General features: G+C 36.1%; 1 protein-coding gene across 1 annotated transcript in view; it reads left to right on the top strand.

Moving 5' to 3' along the window:
* Window positions 1-4,074: 4,074 nt before the first annotated feature.
* The window catches only part of LOC117117127 (latent-transforming growth factor beta-binding protein 2-like), a 61,801-nt gene continuing 53,977 nt past the window's right edge, over window positions 4,075-11,898 (top strand). The window contains exons 1-6 of the mRNA XM_033261335.1: window positions 4,075-4,214; window positions 5,227-5,312; window positions 8,540-8,677; window positions 8,818-9,054; window positions 9,784-10,050; window positions 10,772-10,852. Of these exons, the coding sequence (XP_033117226.1) occupies window positions 4,075-4,214; window positions 5,227-5,312; window positions 8,540-8,677; window positions 8,818-9,054; window positions 9,784-10,050; window positions 10,772-10,852 (949 nt within the window). The remainder of the gene's footprint in view (window positions 4,215-5,226; window positions 5,313-8,539; window positions 8,678-8,817; window positions 9,055-9,783; window positions 10,051-10,771; window positions 10,853-11,898) is intronic.

Genomic DNA, 11,898 nt, shown 5'->3' with positions numbered 1-11,898 from the left:
AGGCGAAGGTCAGGGTGAGAATTCAAAATAAAATGTTGACAATTTTTTCCAACAATCATACTTACTTTCCTTGACACTTATTTTGAACATTACCATTAGGAAAAGGTTTAAATCCACACTGTCCTATACATTACACTTTTAAACTGATTGTACTGTAGGTCCTACCAGAGAAAGAGAGGTATATTTCCAATACATTATGGTCTTCCACTTCTATAGCGCATGATTCAGTGCATAGCAAACGTTATGTAACCACTAATAATACTTAGGTCGAGTGGCGTAGGTATGGACAGTGCAGTCAGTGCACAGCACTGGGGCCCGGGGCTATTGGGGGCTCGTTCAATAGGTCTAGTGATCTAAAAATATAATTTATTACGAATTGCTGGATTCCCCATTGTGTAACTCGATGGTATTGTGGTCGGTCTATTTAGGAAATATGAAATGCTGGGTCTAAAGACGTGCTAATAATCTGACCTATATAAACAGTAAGACAGGAAGCACTAATTAAGACTAACAATTGGGCACCAACTTCTGGTCCTGAAGAAGTTTACAAGTGAAAAGGGTTTTCGTGCACAATAAAATATTAGTTAGATACAAATAGATAGATGTCATTTTATTTATTCACGAAACTCCTTCAATAAATAATAATGTTCCATAAGGTCGAGATATAAACTAAAAATTACATTGCGTTAATGATAATACGTCAGAAAAAGCTTTAAAAAACATTGCATAAAATATACGCTAAAAATATCATAAAATGTTAAAATTGACATCCTATAAAACCTAAAACACACACCAAATATATGCAAAAATGTTATGTCGTAGAAGTTCCCTGGTCTTAATGATAGCTATATTAGTCAGTGTTGCCCGTCTTACTCGCCCGTGTAAATGTTTCCCAACAGAGGATTTAACCACATCATAACGCGCCCCCTCTCGTTAAAAACTTATTGCCTTTAGTCCAATCACAATGCCGTATCAGCGCAAGCTTTTCGATCGAATTGCAACTTGTAGGTGGGCTTATTTTAAGTCGCTGTCAAGGAAAGCTGAGATCAGGTTTCAATGATTAGTAGGTATAATTTTGCCTGTCACAATTGACTTTTGACCTGGTCTATGAGTAAACCTGAGAGGCAATTGCTGATCCCATCGTTTATTTATCGGTTTAGAATACCGAACTTGTCACTCGGTGAATTGCGGCGATAAGCAACGATATGCCAACAGTTGTCCTGTAACCCAGGAAATTCGTTGATTGAGATTCATTGCCACAACGACTTTGTAGTTCATTCGATGATGTTGCATACATCATAATAAAGGAACATTTATCATTAAACTGTAAAGTTTCTAGAAAATTGCTGAATATTTGAACATTAGGAATATATCTGTAATTGGATAATTGTGTAGGGGTATTCCCCCATAGACTCTTTGAGAACAATGTCGAAGATACCTTCTTACCGGGATTTACTATTATTAGTTTGTATCCTGCTACTTTTTGTTGGCACCTCAGCCGCAAAGGATAAAGTTCTTCATCGAAATGCTAGAAATATACAAAGGTTTGTTCATTATATATATATTTTTTTACAATTTGATAATAATTCCGAAGATAATCGAAAAATCTTACGAGCCGGGCGCATTGCAACCCGGGCATCCTGTAGTTTACCGGTGTCACTCCAAATTTCGGTTTTATAATTGTTTCATATACATCAGTTATTGTGCTTTACTTTAAGGTTGAACAGCCAAGCATTAACCAAAAAGAAAGCTGCTCCCAACATATTTTTATGCACATATTATATGAGCTTGTGATTTTGCAATATTATTCTCTTATCATATCAAGGCCAAAACTAAAGGCCATGCTTGTGTTCACATTTATAAGATAAGACAAATACGCAACTATTCGTATCAAGCAATATTCTTAATCTAGTATTTGATTGAAATTTAATTTAAATTTAATTTAAAGTGTAGTTTAATTTTTTAAAAAATAATTTAAAATTAATTTAATTTTTTTTTTAATATTTAAACTTTAGCTCATCATAGACAGAATGATCTTTAAATAAACCTAAATTAAACATTTCGTTTGAACAAATGTTTAATTGAGCACGTTTTTCCAGGGCTAGATAGACTTTAGTGCATTTTAAGTTTAGACTTCGATGTGCGACGCCAAGACAGTAAAACATTAAAAAGTTTATCTGTGTATTTGTATAAAATTAAGGAACGCGTTAGGTCAAAGGTCAATGATCAATTAAAAGACTATGAAGTTGTCAACACACTGTCTATCAAAAAAGCCGACTTGATATTTCGAACATAAGTTTGTGGTAAGATATGTGATTTAGAAGGAAATGTTGAATGTTTTTATATTACAGTTATGTCTGTAGGCTAAACACATGTTTTATCGAGTGGATCAAAATATTGCTTCTAGAAAAAACCCAAACAGTAGGCTGGTAACTTTGTGAGAAAATTGTGATTGAAATTGAATGTTACGCCTGACCTGCTACTTGGGTTGGGTGGGTTCTGGGAATCGGGTATGTCGTGGCTGCTGGTGTCTTTGCTACCAATGTAGCCCTGCATTGAATATGGACTATCCAGGTTGATTATGTACTGTATTAGTATTTCGTTAATGCCTGGTTAGTTTATATTGATTGGTTGTACTCTTGTAGGTACAAAAGCTAGTGTGTTGAACATTATTGATATTTTGTGAAACTAGTGACAGTGATTTACAGTATTTTTAAGGCCTACCTAGCCTAGTTTGTTATGCCACTCGAAATGAAACCACTCTGGAATTAATCTCTGACATTTTAACCATGAATAGCACAGGCTCCCATTCATTAAAGCAAATACCTCTTTGATCAAATCCTGTATCTCAGCCAAGAATTTATTTGAAAGAGACCTACCTTTTCTCTAACATCTAACAAAAGAGTTATAATAATGAAATCGGATTATCATTTTGTCATTTCAGTAAATGAATATGCATCATTAAAACTGCATTCACACCTGATCGCCCAAACCAAAATTCGGACCAAGGTTTCTGAAGCGCTGAATGCCATTATCCCTATTCTTATAATTAGATTTCCTGATTGTTTGGTAGTCTTTCCTGATCCGAAAATTCGGATTCGGTTAAATACATCTTTACCCTCCCCCCTCCCCTTCCCCAGCATATGTTTTGAACTCTCTGAAAATATATAAAAAACATTTTGTAACAAATTAAAACTGAGTTCCAATCTGGTTATCTCATAATGTAGTTAATAATAGTTGTTGCTCCTGGAGGTCGCAGTGCAATGTCAATAGAGAGTTTTCGCTATCTTGTTTGAAAACCAATGTTATCGTTCGATAAAACGAATGTTATCGTTCTCGTTAAAAAAATAGTGAGTTTTTGCTATCCCGTTTCGCGTTTCCTGAGAATAAAACCCTCGGTGGCAGCACAGCCTGTTGCTACGGCCGTGGCACGTGCTTGGGTCGTGGTGGCATGGTGGCTGATTGAATGGTACCAAATGGCTAGAGCCTACATAGCCTAGGACAGAATACATTGATTATGTGAACATCTGCGAAAAAGTGAATTTGCAATCAGTATTTACTATGAAGGTTTTCTCAAGGTAGTATATAATAATTTAATATAGAATATAATCAAATTTCGTTAAAATGTTGCATACATTCAGTTTCTGGTTCTCAATTCATCTCCCGGGATCCATCGGCAGAATCTTGGGTTGCGAGTACGAGAAAATCTAAAACTAGGTCTAAACTGGTGACGTCGTACACAAAAATATGCACTTTTCTTGGCGGATTGGTTCTCGACGGAGATAACAAAGGCTGTCTAATGCTTGGTTGCCCCTTTTTTGGTTATTCCACATGCAAACTGTACCAGTGCTTGAGTTTCCCTTTTGTGGTATTTTCCATGAGGATATCCAGATTATTACTGGATATAGTTTAATTTTGTAGTACTGTATAGAGACTCCATTCAGGGTGGTGCTTTATAATAGTTGAGCAAAGTTGGTAATTTGAATACATGTTTACTGTGAAAAATGTGAATTATACTGGACTGGGTAGATTGAATCATTGGTAGATTGAATTAGCAAGTTGACCCTAAACGATATGATTGAGCAACATGTCTTTAGACCAAGCATTGAACTTCCCATCAAGCCCTTGCCATGCCTGTCAACGGTAACAGACCCACTGTGGTGTATTCAGCTTGAGACGCTTAGGAAAGCTAACAAACCCAAGGTGCCTGCAGTGTGAGTGTGTGTGTTTCTGTTGTTGACAGCTCTATAGGTTTAATCTCTACCCCTTGTGGCCTACTTTGTTGTTTAATTTATAGGTCCTCAATACAGACAAGGGAGTAAAGTTGTATCCAAGAAATGCTGATGGGAGTAAAGTTTCTTTTTCCATGGAGTAATGCAACATTCTGGATGTTATTTATGATTTATTTCATTAAAAAAAATGGCAATTGTTAAGTTCAATATATGCACAGTTCTGAATTTTATTTAATAAAAAAAAAAGATAAATCTTTAAACGCAATAATATATTTTAGAATGTTCATTTTTCATTCAGTATTAGTATTTATGCATAGTGATAGTTGATGAGGGAAATGCTTTTCTCATTTTGATTTTCAATAGAATATTAATGAAGTATTTAGCATTCCAAATGTATGTTTTTTTTTTTAAAGATGCTTTGCTCATCAGAGATTTTTAAGTACCTGTAACTTACCTTGTTGTTTGCATATTTGAACCCTATCGGAAATAAGCTTGTTGTGATTGCTGCGGCTTAATGCCATAGGTCATACAGATACAGTATTTATGTTTGTTCTGTGTGTTTTTAAGTAAAGTATGAAATATAACATACAGTATTTCCTCTGACAGTGGTATACTATAAGCCCACTCTGCTTGAACACAAAATTGGCCGATTTTGTGGGGGGTGGGGGTGGGATTACATACCCAGAAAATCCCCTTTTTAATCAAAAAGGTAATTTCATCACTGCATACCCAATATTACCCAATATTACCCAATATTTGACATTTTTTAGAGTGTAAGTCCGCTAAGCTACTCATTCAAATTATACCCTGGGCTTTTGCGCATGCAAAGGTACGTAAAGAAGGGGGTAAGAACCTGGGGTCAACTTATACCTGAGGAGGGCTTATTCCTGAGGAGCTACGGTATTTCATTCGTATTGTAATAAGTAATCAATAAGTATGCATATTCAGTAGTCAATTAATATACATTTTCTAAATGATTATTTCTGTGTTACAGAGGTCCTCATGTATGCCGGGGTCCATACGGTCCACAGTGCTGCATAGGATGGGAAAGATCAAAATCATCGGGAATGTGCATAACACGTAAGTAGCAACATTGATCAGAGGACCATTTGATTTAATACCATGCCTAGCGAACTTTATTTTTTTGGAAGATCGTCAAAGAAGGATGGAAAACAAATTTCCTTCTCATTTTGCAAAATGATTTTACCAAAAGCGTAGGTGGAAAAGTAGCCTATGATTATGAACACTAGTGATGGACTGTGTTTATGAGGACTAATGATTGACATTGTGGTTTTTGGAACAATGTATGGTTATAAAGTGGTTGATGGTGTGATATTGATGGAGTGTGTGGTTATGAATACAAGTAGTGGACCATGTGATTATCAACACCATGACAGGGTCATAAGTCATAACTATTAAGGTCTGGCTAGACTTCCGATCAGGGTCCATGTATAAAACCCTTAGGGGGGGAGGGGTAATCCATAAATGCTGCTGTAATCAATGCAGAAGTGCAGGTAACCCCACCATGGATCTATTTATAGTCCTAGGTGAAGAAAAGCAAATGCACAAGAGCAGGGGTGGATCCAGAGATGTCCAAAAGGAGGGTCCAAAAGGGAGGCCGAAAGTGGGGCCCACCGAGACAACTAGGGGGTAATTTTTGTTTTCTAGACGCCCGGAAATAACCTCTGAGGCGTTTTAGGCAATCAAACATTTCTTTTTCTTTGTATTTTTTCCTTTTTTTTAGATTTTCCAAAATGGGGGTGCTGAGGCTGGCCCACACCCCCCAAAAAATTCTTCCCCTGTAGAGTGCCTTGCTCAAGGGCACAAGTGATGCACCGCAAGGGATTGATTTATCATCTTTAATTTGAGAACTAGAAACCATGCAGAATTCCATGGGCATATGCAAGGGGGAATTGGGAATGTCATACAACCCCCCCCCCCCCCCCCCCCCCCCCCCCAAAATTTTCAAAGGTCCACATTTTTTCCAGACATTTTTTTCTAGGGCCTTTTCACAATGACATAAATGAAAAAGCATGGATGAGGTACCAGCAATGAGTCCAAATTGCCAATTGCGTGACGTAATCTATTTCAATTCGAGCAATTCTGAAACTGAGCCTGCAATCCACTTCAAGCTATTGGATGCTCATTGCGGACATGTACCCCTGCGAACGTCCGGTGATACAGGCTAGATGACGCAGGGATTAGCTTATTCTGTAGCGCTATCATCTTTAACAGTGATTGAATATCTCTATCTGACACTGAAATTTTCACCTTTCAAATGTTTAGTACATGAACCCATTCATAACAGTTAACATTGTGTTGGCCTGTTATACTATAAGCATGGTTGGTTGAACCTCCAGGGTTTCGATATAATTGTGGATGTATTATCTTATTGGGAGGAAGTAGGTATTCATAACAAAAATAACTTAAATGCTAATAATAATATTTGTATTGCAACAGTGAACCTTCCTTTGGGAAAAATACTTCCAAAAAAAAATAAAGATAAAACCTTATAAATAAATAATTGAACGCTCATTTAAAACAACCACAATCTTTAATAAGTGACAGATTGAAAATATCAATTTTTAATGTTTACAATATGATTTTATTACTAAAATGCTTAAAGGGGCATAGGAGATGTTTCCAACTTTACAATGTGTTACCATAAATGCTCATAATGTGGCTCGAATAAGCACATGTACCCTCGAATAAGTGTCCTTCCAATCATTATTTATGCATAATTATTGCGGCTCTTAATGAAAAATTCATTTTACAGTTTTCCTTGATTTTGTTTATCAATGAGAAATTATTAAACAACCAATTTTTCATAAAATAATTGATACTATGTTTCAACAAGTCAGATAATCCTTTGTGCAACTTTAACAATCTACTAATTTAGAATAAGTCCCGCTCTCGAATATGAACCCCTGCCTCGAGTAAGCGCCCCTTTCTTTAATAGGCACTGCACTGAATCCAACAAAAATGTTAATAGAACCCTAGTATATTGGACCATTTCACAGCGTACATTACATTATTGCTATGATCCTTTGCCAAGTCAAAGATTCCTTTTTTCATGACTTGTATATTCTTATCAGTACTGTAGTTTTGTTTTGATTTTTTGATACAAGGTCAGTGTACTGTTGAGTAGATATCAAGGATGATTGTCTAAATTCCTACAGGATTTTTTTAGTTTTATTTCCTTAGCCCTCCTAATCCCTCAGTCGTTCCTACTGTAGCCTTCTAGTAGAAGCGTGTGGCGCAGAGGTAAGTCTTTGGGCTTCCGCTTCCAACTGATTGGTCGCCGTGAGTTCGAGACCGATGCTTGTCGACATTGCTTTTGTCCTTGGAGGAGACACTGTATTTTAATATTTTATCTTCCTTCACTGAGCAGAGTGGGTACCTGGTTGGAGGTAAATTATTTGCAAGAAGATTGAGCAGCAATGACTGAATTACAGCTGCATCACTAAGATTACTTCCCACGGAGTGGAGAATGTATCAAAATATGCTTGATTTCGTATCCATAGGAAAATGTGTAGTGAATAGCTTGGTGTCTAAGATGTTTGCCAAGTTTGAGTTCCAGCGTCCTGGGCTCAATTCCAGTCACTTTTACAGGAATCTGTTTCACAACCAAAACAACTCTACCCCACATAGATTTCGACTGTGTAGAGCATCTTGTGTGTATATTTTTCTTGTGAAGGGATTACTACTTTTCGAATAGAAAATTTTTAAGTTAGTTCTTTAGAATATAATTTGCCCTGTGCCAATGACAATGCCGTAGCCAGCTATTGGGACAGTTGGTTCAGTCCCACACAATTTTTCTGATGGGTCCACAAAGAATGGGTCCATATTTTTTTTAAATTGGTCCAAATTATGCAATATCATGCATAAAATGAGTCCAGATGGGTTCAGATTTCTCATATCTAGCCTAGAATGGGTAAAATTTAAGAAAATGGGTCCAGATTTTTCAAATTTTTGCGTAAAATGGGTCAACTTTTAAGAAAATGGGTCCACATTATTTGAATTTACATGTAAATTGGGTCCACACTGATATTGTCCAGCACTGTTTGAAAGTCCTGGCTACGGCATTGGCCAATGATGATGTGTTGTATGATAATGATGATATAGAGGATGATTTTGATAGTGATGGTGTTACAATGAAGATGGTATTGATGAGACTATGGTGCTAATAATTTTGATGATAATATGAATGATTAATGATGATCTTGCTGATGATAATAATAATGGTGGTGATAATAAGGATGAAAATAGGTTGTGATAGTTGAAAATGTTTGTTTTCATTATTATAGCTGTCTGTCGTGGAAGCTGTGGAGAAGGTACTTGTACTGCACCAAATCGCTGTACGACATGTACGACGACAGCCACCGGTATCTCTTGTACAAGTTCAGTACCCAGATACACAGGAGCTCTGCAAGAAGGTCGTACAGGTCAGTAGTAGCGCCATTTCAAATCCTGTCATGATTTTATTTAAATCAATACCGGTATTTAAACAAATTACATATTGCCACCTATTTCTGTTGCTCAAATGAGTACATATGTCAATCAATTTAACCTTAATAAATTTTAGGAAATTCGCAGACGAGAACAGCAACTGAAGAATGGCGAGTGATATATGAGGATTCGAAGAAAGTCACCCCTGATAGAGCTAGTTCTCATAGGCCAGCTAATCAACCATCGGCATCATCATATTATAACTCGTGTTCAAGTCTTCGATGTCAATACCGATGTGAGCGTGTTAGTGGGTTACCAAGGTGTACCTGTCCAAAGGGCTACCAAGTGAGGCCTGATCTACGAACATGTCAAGGTAGGCGTTATTGGTCCCTGTAGTATCGCTATCTTGGTTTCTTACAACTTGAGCATGTTTCTATTTTAAAGCACTCACTTGCCTTATTGTACCTAGCTGATGAAAAATCCTATCTGATTCTTTTCTTAAGTAAATATAGAATTTTGTGTCTTTCTGTGCATTGCAAATCAGTATTTTAATAATTATTTGCAAAGTTCTATCTTGTATTTTGTTATATTTTTAATTATGCAAATCATAATCATGAAAATAAATGGTCATAGGATTTGGGATGGCTTCTTGGTTAGCTACATAGAAAAAAATGCTTTTCCAAAAAATACAGTACAATGAAATTGAACATTGTAAAATATGAAAAACAATTAAAGTCAAAGTAGAAACCATAAACCCTAACAGCTCATGCAAGGCTTGAGTTATTTATTATTTGGTATTCATATAGCGCTTGTCCTTTAGGTTACAAATCACTGTTTTCCCTGTTCATTGGGTCCACATGCTTAGGTGTTGCTGCCATATGGGCACAGTGACGGGCAACCCTACCAGGTACTCGTTTATACTCCTGGGTGGATAAAGTACCTTGCTCAAGGACACAAGTGAAATACGCAGCGAAGGATTGAAACCCACGACTTTGAGGTTGGGAAACCAAACCGTTCCCGCTACGCCAAATCGCTTGAGTATCATCACTCTGAGCTTCAGTGAGATAATTAGATAATAATTAGAAACACCTTTCTATTTTAGATATTGATGAGTGTTTACAAGCTGGCCTGTGCAATCACTTCTGTAGCAACAAAGAAGGCAGCTTTGAATGTACATGTCGCCAGGGTTATGTCCTGCAGAGCAACTTGAAGACCTGTCTACCGATTCAGAGGCCAGTTAATCCCGTGAATTCCAGGAAACCAGGGACGGCTGCCCAAAGCGGCCTATACGGATCCGCCACTAGATATGTGCCGAATGGTTATGCAACATCAACACGGGGCATCTCACCGCTATATAGAACATACACAAGTAAGTTTTGTCTCTCATGTTGCGGATGATGCCACATCTCTTTCTTAACTTCCAGGCAGGGAATAGTCTTTCTTAATGGGGCAACTAGTAACTACCACAATGCCATTCAAACCTACCAAGTACCCATCTATGAGAGATAATGGTGAGAAAAAGTGCCTCATCCGCAGCCTAAAAACATGACTCAGTCTAAAACTCAAATCTCTGATCTATTGGTAGGAAGCTCAAAAACTTACTGGTCTACCACATTCTTTTATACAGTGAGATCTACCTTGAGGTGCTCAGCTTATTATACCACAGCTGCTGGTTGAAATCCTGCAAATTCTGAATATTTAGTTTTGGCTACCAAAAATGAGATTTATATAGAAAAGCAATATGTATAGTACGAGGCATTTAAAACTGACATAATTACATTTTAGTAATCTATTAAAAGTAAAATAAATTAAATAGTAAATACATACAGTAATTAGATAATAACATGTAATTGTATGGAAACTGAATGTATAAGCAATATTTTTTAAAACAATACATAATATTAATTAAATTAAATGTTCTGCAATGTGTTTGTTGACAGAACCTGGCACTTAAGAGACTAACTGTTATTTATTTAGCTCACGCTTTCGCACACTCAGTGGACTTCCTTTGGAGACTAGAAATAAGATAGATTTGACTTTATTGATGATAATAAATAAATAAATAAATGCATGTAATTCTTTTTTAACAGGATGCTCCACTTGTAACCCAATTAGGAGTTGCCCACCAGGAACAGTTCTCAGATCTACCTCCAATGGTGTTCAGTGCATTGGTAAGTCAAAGATTTTTTTTCTTGAAAATGAAACCAAAGATTTTTAAAGGAAGCTTCTTGACTCCAGATGGCCTAGATTTTTTAGTCTTGTACTCTGTCACTAATTTACTAATTATTCACTGCAGGGTAGGCCAAGGTAAACAGTAACTCATTTGCATTAATTAGTCCTGTTGTACTAATATATTATATCCGTGTCATATTAGTAAATTAGGAAATTTGCTAAATAGGTCACAATACACCAAATTAGTCACCAAAACTGTGGGTATAAAAATCCAAACACCCTGGTAGGTAGCAATATTTCAACATTATAATTATAGTCAGCACATAATAAGATTTGGCTGCATTTGTTATGTTTTAACATAAGTTAACAAATCAAAAAGCATAGGTAAAATGTTACACCACTAAATTTTACCAATTGGATAGAATTGGAGTCAAATAAACAGAAAATGTTGATTAATCTACAAGAAGAAATTTACACAGTGAGCATAGCCATGTTGTGTTATGGCTAATGGTATACCATGCTAGGTAAGATGGTCATACTGTTCTCCAAGTCCCTTGTCATAGTCAAAATAAATGTCTTAACCCACATTCCAACAGCATTAATTTTCTCTAACACTAGATATTTACAGAAAATGCAACAAATTAAACAAAATATGTACTTATAGGCCTAAACCACAACAATCTCCTATGTGAGCTAGCCTCAGTTGTGGCCTTCATTCTCCGTATCATCTCAGCTATAAATAAAAGACAATCAAATATATTCTTATGAATCTGTAGATCATAATTAATGTACATAATGGTATCAAATGTATTTTGCATGCTGACTTTCACTACTTTAGACTCATTTTTCAGAGACCATTCAAACCTCTGAATGTTTTAAAGAGAAGTTTTGATACTTATTGTAATCATATCCAACAGGCAATAAAAAGTTCAGTGTAGTTGGCTTTAAAAAAAAATTTAATTTGTTCCATAATGGCTTAAAAAGACTTTTTTGAAATTTCTTGCTAAACTTTCTTACTATCTTGAACATTATCTTCATTTGGAAA

This window comes from Anneissia japonica, unplaced genomic scaffold (assembly GCF_011630105.1).
Source record: "Anneissia japonica isolate Jap-2015-1 unplaced genomic scaffold, ASM1163010v1 scaffold287835_len3118868_cov185, whole genome shotgun sequence".
Taxonomy (NCBI): domain Eukaryota; kingdom Metazoa; phylum Echinodermata; class Crinoidea; order Comatulida; family Comatulidae; genus Anneissia; species Anneissia japonica.
This window is presented reverse-complemented; position numbering and strand designations above follow the sequence as displayed.